General features: G+C 38.8%; 1 protein-coding gene, 1 long non-coding RNA gene and 1 pseudogene across 2 annotated transcripts; 1 reads left to right on the top strand and 2 right to left on the bottom strand.

The window, feature by feature from the left end:
- Positions 1 to 243: 243 nt before the first annotated feature.
- LOC113301493 lies at positions 244 to 4,291 on the bottom strand. The gene is made up of 12 exons (XR_003336351.1): positions 4,099 to 4,291; positions 3,913 to 3,961; positions 3,107 to 3,385; positions 2,948 to 3,023; positions 2,413 to 2,481; positions 2,087 to 2,251; positions 1,706 to 1,867; positions 1,445 to 1,592; positions 1,299 to 1,351; positions 1,035 to 1,152; positions 820 to 919; positions 244 to 547 (listed from the first exon to the last, which is right to left on the bottom strand). It is a non-coding gene; the product is annotated as an uncharacterized LOC113301493 (long non-coding RNA).
- A 1,586-nt stretch (positions 4,292 to 5,877) lies between these two features.
- On the bottom strand, positions 5,878 to 7,840 carry LOC113301350 (annotated as a pseudogene).
- A 513-nt stretch (positions 7,841 to 8,353) lies between these two features.
- Positions 8,354 to 10,173, top strand: LOC113301662 (nuclear/nucleolar GTPase 2-like). The gene has a single exon (XM_026550446.1). The coding sequence runs from the start codon at positions 8,401 to 8,403 to the stop codon at positions 10,048 to 10,050; it is 1,650 nt and encodes a 549-aa protein (XP_026406231.1). The 5' UTR covers positions 8,354 to 8,400; the 3' UTR covers positions 10,051 to 10,173.
- Positions 10,174 to 18,523: the final 8,350 nt, after the last annotated feature.

The following is an 18,523-nucleotide window of genomic DNA, read 5'->3' as shown; positions in this document are numbered from 1 at the left end:
CAGTTGGAATATAGAAGTGGTTTTTTCCAAAACGACTGTGTCTGGCAAAGGTTGATTTCTTTAAAAAAAACTACTTCTTTCATCAGTATATTCATTGTAATTGACAAGACTCTGATAGACACAGTGGTTTATATTCATAATTTTACAAAAAAAAAAATGATTTGATTCAGCAGAATCATTCGGCTGAATTTAAATTTGATTCGGCACGGAGATCAAAATTTAAACTAAAATTAATATATATGGAAACAAAGTTAACATTTATATTAAAAGGTAGATTCAGTTTACAACCTCAACATCTAAATATTACCCCAGATTAACATATTAAAACTTTGAAAATACACTCATTAATTTCAATTGTACAAGAGCACTTCCAGCAACACTAGTATAGATTGGTTTCTTTGAGTATCATGTCTGCAAGAGCACTTCCAGCAACAACTTCATCCTCTTTAGTGAAGAAGTAAGCTTCCACTTGAAATATGACAAAAGGGCTCCAATACAAAGGATACTTCAAGCAAAGCATATTTGCACATATATGGCCACAATATCACTAATCAACAACAATGGAAAAAAAATACATAACAGTAGGCTGCATGCTCAAGTATTCTCTACAACAATAATAACAACAACAATGAGCATCAAGGATGACCATATCTCTCCTAGCAAGGTTAAGGTCTATGATAGTCGAAGAAGTCATGTAATAGGTGTAATGATTATATATGGGAACTGTCCAGCATTATAAATTGTGCAGAATTCTAAATCTAATCAAATTGGTGCAGAAACTGTCACCAGACAAAATAAGAGCAGGGAAACTTCACTTACGTATTGTGCATGAACAAGGAATGGTATACTCGGAATGATACTATCCTGTCATAATCTGATGTTCGGGATCCCAGATCAAGAACTGATCATTCACATACACCTGCTATCATAAATTCAAGTAATGAATCACTTACGGATCATCATCCTTAACTATATATTCACTGAAAACGTGTCTCTTAAGGGATACAAAACTAAAGGATTCGTAGGTTACGCACCATATCTAGGGAATTCAAGTAAGTGAATTCGTAGGTCACAATGTCTTCCATGAAGACAGGCTTTACTTGTTATCATCCTGCCCAGCAAAGAGGATCCAGCAAGTGTATCCAGCAACTCCTACAATACGAAACACGAGTACCCAACCAACATAATAAGAAGCTGCATTAGTCTTTGACAGTGCTTACAACTCCTTCAAAGATAAACTCAGTACACCAACAATACTAACTAGAACATAGAAATAGAGAAGGTTGAAGAATGCTTACAAATTAGTAACAAACGAGCAAGTGCAGATAAGAGTTTCCAACATCTACAACACCTAAATCAATCGTAAACAACAACCCAACCTTAGAAAGAGCTTGACTAATGACCGTTATTCCACAACCAAATGCTTCAGAAACGATACAAGTACCTCCAAGAACTGAGGGCAGAAGAAGATCGAGAACACACTACATGTAGACCGGTCATGAGATGATTCATTGAGCGAGACTCTGCAAAAAATGATACAACTCGTCACCTTCCCAGTGGCAAGTTTGTCTTGGAGTACGGACAGGCTAAGTCTGCACAACAAGGAAGCACAGACTGATATCATAAATCCTGAAGCCACACATACCAGTTGAAAACCTAATTAAAAAACAAACTCAAGCTATAACAATAAAGAATGTAAGCCAACCTATGATAATTGTGTCGAAGTGGCGCATATCCAGCACATCAACTTGAGCCAGAGCACAGCCAAAAAGATCCATTTTCCGTCACTCATAGAAGTTGTGATGCAGCAAAGTTTTCACTCGGACATGGGGAGGAATATCTTTTTTGTCATCTTGAACCCAGCGCCCTGTAAATCAAGCATCGCAACATTCGTATCAGCAGCATACATCAAATTTAAAGAACGAATACTCCTTCAAATGCACATGCAATAAAGGGAATTGCTTAACACACTCCACACGTGAGATACTGCGTAGCATTTCAGAAATGATGTCGTGTCCTGAAAGTAATTCTTAAGAAAAATATTTTACTAATTTTCCATCAAAAAGATTTTAAACTTTAACATTACCACTCAACAGCAGCATGGTACTTTCAACATTTTCCACTATCTTGTTGAGGTGCAGAAATAGGATTTTGCTCCACGATGGCACTCATGTGACGCAACACAGATGAGTTAATTACATTGATCCTTCTACTGGGATTAATTGTTACACATTTTACGGCTACATTGCATCTGCATCAATTAAATATGTTAACAAACGTCAATCAACCTCTTAAGGTCGGCTAACACTAAAGTCTAAAGGAGGATCACTTAATTACATTTCACACCAAATTGCAAAGGAGGATCACTTAATTACATTTCACACCAAATCGCAGCAAGTGAAAAATGCATACCTATAAGGAATATGGCGGTTAGTAGTAGACTCACGATATTTTAGCCAGTCCAAAATCAATGATATAGGCCTGCAGTACAAACATAAAAAAGACATTATTATTTATGTGAAGCAAACATCTAACATTATGTAAAATGAGGAAATACAGAAAACTTCAGCTCCATAGAACTCAAATATGATACCAAGGAAAAAAGTTCAGTACTTGATTGGATTCCTTTCCAAGACGCATATATCAATTTTGATGTTACGATACAAGAAACCTTTGGAGTGCATATAAGATTGATTCTCGTAATCTAAATCAAATAAGATTATTCAATCAGTTGTGATACAGTTTACTATAGTAAGAAACACCAATATGGTACAATTACTTTACGTAACTACAAGTGCAACAGACTTGCTTCAGAGGTAGGACGCAGTGATTTAAACAACTTCAGATAGTTACATCAATTGTAACGCACCATTAGCCAGAACACCAAATATCTAGATAAATCAGCAGAACAATCTTTACAAACATGGCTAGTAGAGTCTACACTCACCCTACAACTTTCATTAGTGCAGAATTGCATGCCAACTTCAGCTCTGAACTTAGTCCAAGATCACACATCATTACCTCTGTATCCAAAACAGTTTCATGTTAGGCGATACCTCACAAGTAACAAACCAAATGTAAAAGAAAAAAAAGAAGGTAATCAGACCTTATATTCACTGATGCAAGAAACCGATCGTCCCCCACAGGTGGTTGTCGTTACCTAGAAGAACAATCCAACAAGTCAGCAGGCTGATAAAAATCCAGCAACATAAAGTAATGTAGTGAGAAATACATTTGGGAAAAGAGACTAACTTCCCTTACGCTGCTTGTAGGTTTGTAACTCTTTTTCTTTGAGCCCATATCGCAGCTCCCAACAATTCTCTAGCTTTTTCTTGTTCAGGGTCTAGTGTTGTATCATAGCATCATCTAACTCCATCACAATTACCTAAATTACTCATGATTAGTACCACACTAGAATACGTAGTTTTGAATTTAAAAGAAGCATCTCCATCTCCCATTTCTATCAATCCTGCTAACTGAAGTAGAAGCGCTAACATAATTAAACAGTCTATTCCAGTCACTCCAATCATTCCTAATGAGCTGAGCAAAAGAGAGAGCAAATCATCAAACAGACCTCTGAAGATTTACCACCACCGGCCAAAACCATATACCCAAAACCACCTAATAAGAAGCACCACCACGGCAACAACAACAACATACAAATAAAATAGTAGGAAATCGCCATTCAATAGCACAACTTTCATCCATTCAAGAAAACCCATTACTGAAAAAAAAAAAGGAGAAAAACTGAAAACCAATAGAAAAATTGAATATCTACTAACTACATAAACAATTGAAATCGATAAAAATGCCTAAATCTACGAATTTGAACTCCAAATAAGAAAAACATGTTAAAATTAAAATCCCTAATTTGACAAATTTAAATCGGAGGAAGATATAATGTTTATATACCTTAGAAGTTGTTTCTCATGAAGTAAGCCGTTGATTCAAAACCCTTTTTCTGCACCAACAAAACTGAAAAAATATCAACTTATCAGCATAGAAACCCTAAAACCCAAATCTGAGAATCAAAAACAAAAATTAAATAAAACCCATATGTAAGTCTTTCCCAAAGATCTCTTTAAGAACCCTAGATACCTTAGATTTCTTTATACTGATTCGATTAAGAGAAATCTCAAAACTGTAGGTTTAAGAATTTCATTTGTGATGGATCTCTTTGAAGAAGAAGTGAAAGAAAAACCTAATTCACAGGCGAATAATTGTTATGATTGAGAAAAAAATCGACTAAACATAGAGAGTTATTAAGTTGTGAGAGATAGGTGGTGAGCGAGAAGTGAAGGAAGCCGAAGGAGTGCATACCGAGATAGAGATAGAGAGAGGATTATAGAATTTTCTTTCTCTCACTGACTTTTCAACTCTATGTAGAAACTAGTAGGTAGCTATGTATGTTTACAAAAACATCCCCTAAAGAAACTACTGTGTCAGAGACAAGTTTTAATAAAACGACTGTGACTCCCAGCACCTATAGTTACGTCAGCCTGGCAATAGTGGTTTTCGTGAATCCTAGGAAGTGGTAAAAAATCCAATTTCCACTAGTGAAGGTTGGGCTCCTGGAGATGCTTCCTTATTTAAACACTGGATCCATGGGTCATTTGTTAACTCAAGAGTATATAGGGTAATGTTTGACACTTGTTCCAGACAGGCAGCGTATGTTGTTACCCAAGGATTTCGGAGATGTGATAAGAGGTAGAACATGCTTTTGGTAAGTTTTAGCATCCTACTTTTTTTGGTCCGGTGTGGATATCTGCATTGGAGATCATTTACGTTGTGGAACTTGCAAATATGAGTTCAAAGTTTAAGCTAGAAATGGCAATGACGCCATACAATATTAGAAACTCAGGCATTCTTGCAGTCACACACACACACAGATACAAACTTGTGTTTTGGTTCATTGTTTTGTTTGTCAACCCATGATGCACAGCAGACTCCATATTGCCTGGCTGAAAGCTTTGGGCATATATAATTGATATATATAACTGTTTGATTTTATTTTTTATCTGCAGTCAATATTTGCTAAGCTAGATTAATTTTTGTCGGCTAACAGGCCATGCCATCAGAGCTTATGGTGTGTAATTTGACTGCTTAGCTTGCATTTTCTGTACCCAGATCATAGTTTCTCATGATATTTAAGGTTGTGGTACATCTGTTTCTCTGATTGCTCATATAGGATTGCAATGTTAGTTTTCCGCAAAGCATTAGCGCATAATCTTAAGGATCCTCTGGTAGTCCACAATGGAGGAAATAACCAGAAGCAATTGGCATAGCAAGGTCGATAACTGGACCGACAGTAATGTCAGTGAACTAGACTAGATACACAGGTTTGGATTTTGAATAGACATTTAAAACGGAGGTGTTATGGGTGTTGCAGGTTTATCATTTGAGACAGATGACGGACAAAGCGTTTGTCTCTCAAGGAATGGCGTTTGTCTCTCAAGGAATGGCTCAGTAGCCTCAATCTCTCTACTCCGATCTGGTTAGTAGGTACTCTGATTTGGTCAGTACTTAGTGCTCTTTCTCTCTTGTTCAATCTTTGTTTTCTGTCTCTATCGAACTGTCAAATCTTACATCAGTGAGACTGTGAGAGAAGGAAGAGACTTAGTTGAACAACCAGTTTTAAACATAGATGGTTTTGTGTGTTTATTCAGAATCCAAATTAGATTCTGAATACACAATGGGTTTATCTTGCTCAACTGAATATCAAAGATCAAAGACAATCACGAAATGCAGAAGAAAAGATAGATTGTTATTACAGTAAGATAAAAAATTATTTAACTTCTGTGAAAAACTACAATTCGAATTTAAAATTGCTTTTAATATTTTTTAGAAATCTACATAGTTTGAAAACTTAGAGAAAAAAGATCCTACAGAGCATATTTGCTTTCAAGAACTAGTTATCAATCAACTACGACCAGGTTACTGTATTCCTCCCCAGAGATTGCCTTCTCCATCACTCTAATGGGTGTCAATTCACCGAGGTCACCCTCAAGGAAAAGAGTCATTAAATTCTTCGAATACCCACTAAGCATTGCCACACCTTTCTGTTGACCCAAGACCGGAGTTGCTTTAGAGTCTCGAAGGTTCCAAAACACAATTTCCGGCACATTCTTGTATCCCTTCTCCCTGAACTTGTTTTGTACTTCACCTGGTAATCAGTCTCCCATTGGGCAGCTGGATCCAACCTTGGCTGGTTGTAGTGATAACTGTAGCCCCCCTGTACACCCTTGAAGCCTGGTTGAACTCCATGTCACTAAACACAAAAAGCCGCTTTATCATCTGTTCTTCCTTCAATTTGCCATCAACAGCCACTTGCAATATTTGGTCGAACATCTTCTGAAAATCTGTTGATCCTCCCCAGGGCATTTTTCTGATGAATTCTGTTTTCGATCTCAGATTGTCACCTTTAATCTTGTGGAATTGAGGATTAGTGTCGAAGGTGATAAGTTTTCCTTTCCATGGATCTTGACTCATCTCCGACACTAACAAACCAAGGGCTACAGCAACGTCCATTGGTGTCCCCATCATACTACCAGACACATCCGCAATTGCAAGACAATCACTTAGTTTTCCAATCTTGGACAAATCATCTACCATTCGTCTCCATTGCAGCTCAGCAACATTACAATCACCATCTTTATCCTTCTCATCGTCCAAAGAAGCAATGATCTCATGAGGCAACAATGCACCAGCAGCAATCTTTGTGTCTCCTTTCTTAACACTCTCTAAATACTGGTTGAACCCTTCTTCATCACGTGCTTCAAAAAAGCTCTTATACTTCTTCATAGCAACAGATGAAACACGACTCCCACATTTTAGAACTCATATAAACTTCAGGCAATTCTAAAACTTCACGGAGAGGAACCAAATACTCTTTCCTCAATCTATTACGAATCTTATAAGCATAATGGCCTTCCTCAACACCTTCATACTCTGGACATGAAAGCATTGCTAGAAGAATCTAAAGACGGACACCATTTAGAAGCTAAAGTAATCTTTCCAGTTTCACCAGAATTCAAATGCTTCGAATCAGAAATCAAAAACTCAGCAAATATCTCAGAAACTCTATCATGTAGGTTTCTATACTCAGTGTCATTGTTATACCTCTCGAGTGCTCTTTTTAATACCTCTATCCGCTTCTCCTTCTTATTCTGCTTCTTCTTCTTTCGCTTTTCAGAATCCGAATCCGAATACGCCGTACCGCTTTCACTTTCTTCTTATCCGGCTTCTTCTTAAAATCACGTTTCCCAGTCTCTGGATCAACTGGATAACTATATTTCTCAGTCCTCCATTCGTTCTTTAGTTCTGTTCGGATGCCAATCCCTTTGTGTAACCTAAATAAAATTTCAGGTCAATCTTTAAAATACCCAAAATCGGCCATGGCTTTGAGATTAATAGCTAGGGTTTTAGGATGATTCTTGTGAAGCCATAACGCAGCAGCATAAAACCCTTCTTTATCTGATTTACCAGTACCTCTCACACCTCTCAAATTACATATCAATTTCAAAGCTGTTAAGGGATCATGTTTCCAAGCTGATTCTAATCTTTGGGTAACGCTTTCGTGTGGTGTAGTGGGGACTACATGGAAGAAGAAATCAAGCAATGGATTATCACTTGAAACATATGTTGTTGATCCATTCTCCGTGAATCCTCTGAGATGTGATAAAGAGGGACGATGAGGTGCAGAATTTGTGCTTAGATTGTTGAAATTTGAAACCATTAGGTCAATGAAAGCTGAAACAGGAGATGAATCAGGAGTTTGGCGGTGGTGGATTGATGGAGGACCAATGAGTTGAAATTCAGAAACAGAGGACGATGAAGCCATTGATGGAGAATTTGGGTATGAAAAATCTGGAGAATTCGCTACTAGAGTTCTGTAACTCTAGTTGTTTTCTTGTGTGATGTAAAACGTGGAGTACTATGTTCTTTTATACAGGATCTTACTTGGGATCCAAGGAAAGGTTTAGCAGTTTCTACAAAGGAGGAGGAGGAGGAGGTTAGACATTACTTGGGATCCAAAGAAAGACAGTTTTCACAATCGGAGGCGGTTTCGGAAACAAAGTGTGGAGGCCGTTGTGAGACCCAAAACTCCAGCCTATTATTGGCCAGAAGAACGCACTACTGTCCTGTGCCAACACCTATGGTGGTTTACACCGTATAGTGGTAAGGTTTAACATTCTTTTCCTTCCGACTGTAGTTGGGGCGAGGCTAGTCTATGTTGCTTGAAGTGACTGTAACCCGTCAGGCCGTCAGACTCCAATCTCTTTTGTCAGGCCGGAGGCCCAACTAATATTATCTGCACATATAAGTACCTGATTTTTCCCTAAACCCTAGAAAACTACAATTCAAAGCTTCAACCAGAATCTCAGTTAGGGGTGATAAAAAATGGTGATGAAGAAGGGGAGCAAAGTTAATGTTTCAGGAAAACCGAGACATTCTTTGGATGTCAATCGTGGGAATGGGAAAACTGGAACCCGGTCTGCTGCTACTGTACGACGGCTCAATATGTATAAAACAAGACCTGTACGTGATGCTAAAGGAAAGATTTTGAAGCATGATTTGCAGGAAAAATATCTTCCTAATACACGGATTCAACCTGATCGTAGATGGTTTCAAAATACCCGAGTAATGAAACAGAATGAGCTTCGGCGTTTTCGAGATGAGCTCCACAATAAACTTTTGGATCCCTACAGAGTCATCTTGAAGGAGAGGAATCTGCCCATGTCCCTTTTGAATGATCACCAAAAGCAAGCTAAAGCTCATCTTCTGGATACCGAGCCCTTCACAGATGCATTTGGACCTCAGAGGAAGAGGAAGCGTCCAAAGCTGTTGGCAACTAGTTATGAATCTTTACTCAAAAAGGCTGATGGATCTCAAGGTGCATATGAGGAAAAGGCTGCTGTTAATCCTTCTGTTGAAAGGAGTGAAAAAGATGGTTTGAGAGACCTGGCTAGACATACAATGTTTGAGAAGGGACAAAGCAAGCGAATTTGGGGTGAGCTTTATAAAGTCATAGACTCTTCGGATATTGTTGTGCAGGTATTGGATGCTAGGGATCCGCAAGGTACGCGTTGTTACCATCTGGAGAGGCACTTGAAAGAGCACTGCAGGCATAAGCACATGGTGTTTTTGCTAAACAAGTGTGATCTGGTGCCAGCATGGGCTACAAAGGGCTGGCTTCGCGTTTTGTCGAAGGAGTATCCCACACTGGCTTTTCATGCTAGCATTAATAAATCATTTGGTAAGGGATCTCTTCTTTCAGTACTAAGGCAATTTGCGCGCTTGAAAAGTGACAAGCAAGCTATATCAGTGGGATTTGTTGGGTATCCAAATGTTGGCAAATCATCGGTCATCAATACTTTGAGGACCAAATCTGTCTGTAAGGTTGCTCCTATCCCTGGAGAAACAAAAGTCTGGCAGTACATCACGCTTACGAAACGAATATTCTTGATTGATTGCCCTGGAGTTGTGTACCAAAATAGTGATAATGAAACTGATATCGTGCTTAAGGGTGTTGTACGCGTTACAAACTTGGAAGATGCCACTGAGCATATCGGAGAAGTACTGAAACGTGTGAAGAAGGAACATTTACAAAGAGCTTATAAGATAAATGACTGGGTGGATCAGGAGGATTTCCTTACTCAGCTTTGCAGAATATCAGGCAAACTTTTGAAGGGTGGTGAGCCGGATATGACTTGTGCAGCGAAGATGGTTCTCCATGATTGGCAAAGAGGTCGAATACCCTTTTTTGTTCCCCCGCCGAAGCTAGATAATGCTAATGATCAACCATCTGCATCCAGTTCTAACGAGGACATAGTAATTGACAACAATGGGGTATCAGCAGCTATGCTAGCCATTGCAAACGTTATTACTTCCCAGCAACTAAAATTGGTCCCTGTTCAGAAAAATCTCTTTGAACAGAACGAGTTGGAGGGCGAGGATCCTGAGCTGGCTTCAGGGCAGGAGTTGGGCAACGAATCTGATGCAGAACCGGAGCAAGAATCTGACGAGGAATCTGAGAACTTGTCTGGTTAGGAACCTGAGAAGCTTCCTGAATCCTTTAGTTTTGTTGTTTTTTCTGTGTCGTTAATTTATAAAAAAGACCCAATAAAGCAAAGAATCTGGAGACTCTTTGGTACTTGTATCAGCATCTGGGTATTCTGGGCCTCTATCAAGTCTTTTGTTTATCCTTAAAGCAGTTTACCAGTAAGATTTTTATTTTTATCTTGCAGTGCCAAGCTATTTTCTTTTATGATTTTGATTCCAGTGTAAGAAAGAACTGAGAATCTCTACAAATTCGCTTTAATGAATGTTGTTCCAATAATCTTGATAGAGTAGGGATTACACTGGTTTCTGGAAGGAGCAAAGCTCTGAAACATACATTGTGACAGCAAATGTGAAGTTGGATTGATTGTGTTGTGTAAACACATGATTTCGACAGCATGAGTGTGCCCATAGCAAAGAGATGTTGTTATATAGTAAAGCTCGTATTATAAGGAGATTGTCCACTAAGCCAACTTTTTCTATAAAAGGAGGTTGCCGAAGATGAGAAAGGTAGAGCTCATAGAATATCTTAGAAGAGAGAGAAAGATTTCTCCAAATAATTGTATTGTGTATTGGAATTAGTCTCCTCATTACCCTATGATAATTTAAGAGTGTTTACATTTGACGACTTCATTGGGACTAATCTTCAGTTCCGGTGCAAAATCATTATTATGGTTTCGAGTGATAGCAACCTCGAGTTGATAGCAACCCGGGTGACAAAATATCAAAAAAACATCACAAAATGTCTTGGACCTAAATAGCATCACCGTCCCATTTTTCCCTCTTTCCTACTCGTCAACATCAAACACGGAACCTCCCGGCAACTGAGTTCATTCTTCATCCGAAGTCTTCATTCTTCCCAACACGACAAAATATAGCAACAAAATTATCACGGTAGAAAAGAAGAAATCACCAGCAAGCACTCATGCCCTCATACTTTATCTCCCTTTCCTCAAATAAATCCCCGAGATCACCTAAATAACTCAAATTTATCTCCACCTCTGTCATCACTTTATCGGACATTACTAACATAGAACCCTCGGATCACAAAACACCGAAGACACCACGAAGAAATTTATTCGATTTTCACCCGAAGTCTGCATTATTAGCTCTACGATTCCAATATCCAACAGTAATCACCACCAAAACCTCATCTCCAAATTGACAATCATCGACAACTTCCACATGTGTTGAATCAAAGGAAAATTTGACGGGAACCACTGCAACAAAATTTTCCTACAATCTTCCTCAACAAAACTATTATAAAGGTGGACAATGTGTAGCCTTGATCGAGTAAAAATAAATAAACAATAGAGAACAGAAGCAGTGATGAGTCTCCGCTTGCACATCACCACTAGAAAATTGTCGGCCACCATCGGGTCATCACCATACCATCATTCGAAGACACTACTACCTTATGCCATCAACCGCCGATGGCCCGAAGTCAATAAGATGCATCGGAAAAATTAAATTCGAAGATTCAATCGTCGGGATGAGAAAGATAAGTTTCATTTCACGTGTTCGGTAAAACCTCTGTTACTGAAGAAGGAATTGCGAGCTTGCAAGGAACAAAGTTTACATCGGATTAGAAGACATGGACAAAGCACAAAAGGAGGAGTCAAAATACAGGCTACTCATGGGAAAAGTTTGCTCTTACAAGACAAGAGAGCATGCCAAAAATTACAAGACACTCAACACAGGTCCAACGTCTGGTCACTATTCATCGTCGGAAGAAGAACTATACACGATCATCTCGGACTCAGAAACTCTTATTTTATCTGATCACCTTGAATCACTATCTCGGACCTAAAACTGGACGTCTCTCTTCAGCTACATCGGGTACCAAGTCATCTCAGACCATAAGCACATCATGATTCAAAGATAGTTAAGAGTCGCAGCAACATCGACCATTTCTCTGCCAAGGACATAAGAGTAAGGATCGTAACTGACGACTAGCGTCAAGAGCTGTCACTTACAAAGTGTACACAGCCGACAACACTCATTGTCGATGACACTCAAGATAGGGACGAAATGAAGATTACCGAGGAAGGGATCACCATCAACTACTCATAAGGACAACAATCACTAGACCTTTACCAATCATTACCGAGGACCAACACCAAGGAATCATGGTAATCATGGTGAATCATTACCGAGGACCAACACCGAAAAAATTAAACATCAATTTGGAAGATAAATTTCATTTTTCCTCAACCCCTTCATTCTCAGCACCTTCAGCTTCAAGAGCAGTGACAACCATCACCACTAAAAGCCTGCACACCATCGAACCATCACTTCACTGCCATCCGAGGACAGTACTACCTTCAGGTCCGAAGTCACTGCTCCCACATTGATCATCAAGCCGATGAAAGTCATCATCAACCTTAATTAAATATGAAGTTGCATCCATCAACAGTGATGAGAAACAACTCGAGTAAATAAAAACCAACTCGAGTTTACAGCACATCTGCGTTCTCCATCAATCCATAAACCTTCACCAAAATATGACAGCTACAGCTTTCTCGGGTTCTCCATTTTTCTTACAGCTCCAACTCGTTATCACTGCCAACAGTGCCAGCAACATCACGACAGGCCAATACTCGAACTTTCAATGTTAATCAATTATCGGTGATGATAAAACACCACAGACTCTCACCATCTTATCGAGAATAACCCATGCTCCTACTTTTCTCGACTGCACCATCGACACAGCATCATGATCATCTCGATCACGGGTAACAGCAGCAACCGATTCGAAAACACACTTCAACTCGAAATAACCACTACAATTAGAATCTGCGCCCACCATCAAACTATCATCCCGCTGTCATCCGATGGTACTACCACTGTTTTTCATAAGCCACCTCATCCTGCTATACTCTCCGCCCTCAACACCCAAAGCAATTAAACATTGAAAGAAACTTCATAGCAGTTTCGGGATTAGCTTCTTCGAAGACATGAGAACTATGGATGAGCAAACCCGAAGCCAACGACGGACGGATGACTAAAGGTCCGAAGGCAAAGAGAAAAGCTCAACCCGTGAAGACTTAACACTAGGGGTTTCAGAAAACTTAAACTCGAAAGACTTATGTGGCTAAAGGATCAAAGTTAAACTCGAAAAAATGTTTACAACACTCTCCTACTACAATATTCCTTGTTTTCTGAATACAACAATGCTACTTCCGATGACACGAGTCATTCTTATTCCTTGTTTTCTGAATAAAACAATGCTACTTCCGATGATAAGAGTAATTCTTATTCCTTGTTTTCTGAATAAAACAATGCTACTTCGGATGACACGAGTCATTCCTATTCCTTGTTTTCTGAATAAAACATGCTATTTCTGATGACATGAGTCATTCTTAACTTCGGTTCAATTCGAGAAGGATTGAAACTTGATCAGACACACCAAGGTCGAGCTCATACAAAAGATGTATACAACATCGGTTTTGACTTAGATCTAAAAAAGTGTCACGCCTTGAGGCTGTAATTTAATAAGAAAAAGACCCAAGTCTAATGTCGTGCGCTAAGACCAAATTCATATAATGACATCAGATACGACTAAAATTTAAGACAAGTGCAGAGCCTTGAGGCTGCAATTTAAAACAAAAGGGACCCCAGTCCAATACCATACAACGATACCTAGGGCTCCACATACTCTGGTACGGACCGGTTCTCTTATGGAACCGGTGTCTGTATTTGGTGTTGGCCGGTACCTTTTTTTGAGGACCGGTACCTGTACTTGTACCTGGTGTTGTACCTGTACCTCCGGTACCGGTTTTTTTACCCCGAAAACGTTACAAATTAATACTAAGTTATACAACATTTTCATATGATCAATGTATCCAAAATAAGTTCAGGTTGCATACATACGTAAGTTCAACATTTCCATAACTTCAAAACAACAATCCAAAATAAGTTCAATTTGCTAGAAAGTAAAAAACAACATTTCCACAACCATAAGTCTGTCTACGGCAAGTCGACAAGAAATGAACTGCGATCATTACAAGCGAAAATGGATGGCTGCAAAGCCTGCACTTGCAATTTGCAATCCTAGCCTGCATTCATTTCCATACATTACATAGTAGCAATGAGAATTTGATATAAAAATGAATCTAAATTATGTTTCAACAAGGACAGCAAGATAAAGAAAGTTACCAACCTTCCATTTCTTAGCAAGGAGCCAATAATATGCATGGAGATCATGTTTCTAGCCTTTTAGCCAATAATTATGTTTCAGTGAGGGACAATAATATGCATGGAGATCATGTTTCTAGCCTTTTAGCCGGTTATCACTATGCACCCTCACCAAAACTCGATTCAATCTTCTATTCCAACAACAGAATGACAGAAATACATCTAGAAGATCCCAATTTCAAGCATGCATTCATCAATTTCCACATCGGATTAATGAATTGGTAAGTAAGTAAATTAACAAGTAAGTAAATTTGCACAAGAAACAGTAGTCAGTAAAGAGTGTAAGCTAATAAATGGAAATCGGTGACATTTAAAAGTTGGAAAAATCTAGCATTTCCACAAAACTGCAGAAATTGTTAAGCCCAAACTGATCATGCTCTTTAAAGCTTAAGCATCTACCTCACCATAAAGCTACAGAAATTTGTTATTGTAAGTATGTTTCAAGAAGAAGAGAAACTTAGTGTGTCCCTTGTAGAAACCCATCATATATGTACTTTCAAATTTCATCAAATTGCAGAAATTGTTGATCCTTCATTTATGAGAGTAAAATGAAATCCTATTGTAAAGCCAAGGAATAGCTAAACTTCATTGTGATCCATATCAATATGCACTGAACTCTTATTGCTTGTTTCTTTATATAAGAGTTGAGTAAAAATTGAGCTTACCACAAGCCATTGTGCAGTACTTGAGAACCCCAAAAATCTAATTCTTCCTTCTTCTCTGCTTTGGCCTTTGGACTAATCTTCTCAATATCTGAAGAAAAAAAATACAAACGAACTTAGAACATAAAACTGAAATTAGAAAAGGAATTCTACTGAGAGACAATCAGACAAACCAAAACAAAATAAAAGGAAAAAAATAAACCCTAAAAAAATCAATACAACCAGATGTACAGTAACCCTAAAAAATCAATACAATCAAAACTCGGATCATAAAACTGAAATTAGAACCATACCCATGATTTGAACTTCATAAAATCAAAAAGTTTGCTAGAGATTATGTCAAAAAAATCAATATTCTAGGGTTCAATACGAAATCAATGTACAATCAAACGATTCAAAGTTTCAAAGCCTAAGGAGAAGAATACTGACCTGAATCCTGATAGAGATGGTGATCCACTGATATTACTGATATTCAATCTCGATTCAAACCCTAAGAGAATCGAGAAAATGATGCTGCCGCTGAGTGAGAAGAAGAAACGAAGAAGAACTGAAGAATGCTTCTTCATTTTTTTTTCTTCTAGACATCCTATCTAGATCTCAACGGCTAGGATTAAAAACCTAGATAGATCTCAACGGCTAATAATAACCGGTACAGATGGTCTGGTTCAAGTACGGTTCTCCCCAAGAACCGGTGTCTGTACCGGTCTAGGCTGGTTCTCAAATTTCAAAACCGGTGTCTGTACCGGTCAAACCGGTTCCGATTTTTCCGGTTCTACTCCGGTTCAGGTCGTGTAGACCGGTTCTTGTGCAGCCCTAACGATACCACAATAATTACGACTTCAAGTCTGAGAAGGATGTGAGCTTCAAGGCTAATGCTTGCAATCAAAAAGATCTGAATCCAAAAACATACATCGGAAGTTAAACTCGAAAACGATGTAGTTCATCAAGCTCGTATGGAAACAAGTTAAACATGTCTCAAAGCAAAAGACTAAGCTCTAAAGCTACGAATTACAATTCACCCAACTACTTATGGGTTTCGAGATGGAGAAAATTTTTGATGGGGGCGTTTTTTGATGGGGGCACGGGGGACAAATAAGATGGTGACACATGTATTTCCTATTAATTGTTTACAACAAATTTTGTTGCCAAAAATATAAAAAACATGTATTTTTGGAGAAAATCTTCTCTATCTTAATTGCTTAAATTTTATGGTTGATATTTTTAGAAATATGATATGTGAAAAGAATGACACATGTCAGCACCTTATTTGTCCCCATACCCCATCAGAAAACGCCCCCATCAAAATTTTTCTGTTCGAGATCCCGTAAATGTGAGAATTATACAAATCTAAAAGGCCTTGAGGCCATTACAGTCAGAACGCGTCGCATGGACGATCTATCATAACAAGATAAATACAATAACACTCAACTACAAGAGAGTCTCAACGAAAATACAATACGACTACAAGAATCTAAGACACTCCGTTCATTTCCAACAAAAGGGGTGAGAGAAGTTCCAAAGAAGAAACAAAAGAGGTGAGTGAAAAGAAGAGAAGTATACGAAGAAACTAGCATCTCCGACACGTGATTTCGTACAAGGTATTCCCACAAGCAACTCAGCCTCTATCATTTCCCCATGCACGGAAGAACATCTCAACCTCCTGTATAATCGGCAAACCACACACCCGCAAGATGACTTTGTCGATATCATGAATATCGTTAAGAGAAACATGAACTCCACAAGCCAGAGGATGACAGGGGACTCAGCCACAACACTAAGACTCATCAGGGACACGGTCATGATTACATAAATGGTTCAAGAAGATAAGTGGATTATAAGAGCATGAAAGCGCGTACGAACCATGATTAACACAAATCATTGAATCCGAAAAGAAAAGAAGGGGGAGGAGATAAAGGAGGAAACAAGGAAGTAAACGATAAAGAACAAGCCAAGCGAAAGACCACCGCCCTTGTTGTTTTCCTTACGACTCTCGCATACGAGACTGGATCAGATTATAAGAAGAGACAAAGCATATGACTTTTTGCCAAGACTGGAACCTTTGACAAACAGCCAAGGGGCTGATGATGTAACTACCCAAAAATGATAAGGAAGAAGAAGTATGAGTGGGGGCTTCGGCTAATGTAGGATTGACGATACCGGCACCACAACTATTTGCAAGACTCCACAGAGAAGATCCCGACAAAACCAAACCAGCTCCATGAGTTATAATGAAGGAAGACAAACTATAAGTATCTCCGCTCGGATCCCCAACAACACTTTTCTATTAATCAAGAATAAAACAATTTGTTGGACAAGTAGGCAAAGAAAATGAGTGGTCGAGATCCGGAAAAGGCAGAAGGCAAGAGATCTCAGCACGAGTAAAGCCGAAATCATCATCAAAACGAAACAACATCACGACGTGAAGACTGGATGAAGTGACCTCGAACCAAGCAGTCGGACCAAAGTCAAAGGAACCAAGCGAGAATGAATAGCCGCTGAAGAAGAGTTAATCGATGAAGAGTCCACGCTAGGAGGCTCTTTTCTAAAAACAGAGTCAATAACAGTAAGGGGCTTCGGAAAAGTCCAGCTCGAAAAGATGAAGGGGAATTCACAAGAGAAAACCATGAAGGTGATAACACATCATTGCGAAAAGATACTAGGGGCTAAAGCAAAGAACAAAACCAGAAAACCCGAAGACGAGAACGAGAAAACGAAGACACACCTCCGAAAGAGCAACGACTGTTGCCGAGATTGTCAGTAATATTGCACATGGGAGAAGCAATAATAGGGGCTCAGAGAGCAATCAAGATCAAGGAAGTCAAAGACTCAAAGAGAAGTGAACTTCAACAAAGTAACTCTACATGGACTTGTCGCGGTGTACTCTTTTCCCTTCATCGAGGTTTTGTCCCACTGGATTGACAAGGTTTTAATGAGGCAACATAAGTGAGTCCGATTGTGCCCAAGTCTTCTCAAAGGCTTGGATCCGACCGATACACATCCAAATCTGAAATCACGATCAACAGGTGGCTCCGAGAAGGCAAGAAGATATGCCGAGTCAACGACTCAAGGACGCATTCCGAATACAAGCTATGACTGACTGTCAAGCTTGCAAGTGTTGACAACACAGTCAGGGGCTAATGTAAACACATGATTTTGATAGCATGGGTGTGCCCGTAGCAAAGAGATGTTGTTATATAGTAAAACTCATATTGTAAGGAGGTTGTCCACTTGAGGTCAACACTAAGCCAACTTTTCCTATAAAAGGAGGTTGCCCAGAGAAAAGTAGAGCTCATAAAATATCTTAGAAGAGAGAGAAAGAGTTCTCCGGATCATTGTATTATGTATTGGGACTAATCTCCTCATTACCCTATGATAATTTAAGGGTGTTTACATGTTGTGACTAATTTTAGCTTTTAAATTGATGCGTCATCTCAATTATAAAAATCAAATTCACCCCTTCCATTTCGCTTTAAGGGCAATTACTGATGTAGTAATAGTGCAAATTATCCATCACAACTGGGGAGAGAGGCTAGTCTTTCATATGCGTGCTATCATTTTAAGGCCGTCCACGGGTCTTGCAAAAAAAAAAAAAAAAAAAAAAAAAA

This window comes from Papaver somniferum, chromosome 8, assembly GCF_003573695.1.
Source record: "Papaver somniferum cultivar HN1 chromosome 8, ASM357369v1, whole genome shotgun sequence".
Lineage (NCBI taxonomy): Eukaryota > Viridiplantae > Streptophyta > Magnoliopsida > Ranunculales > Papaveraceae > Papaver > Papaver somniferum.
Note: the sequence above shows the minus strand (reverse complement) of the source record. Positions and strands in the feature narration are given on the sequence as shown.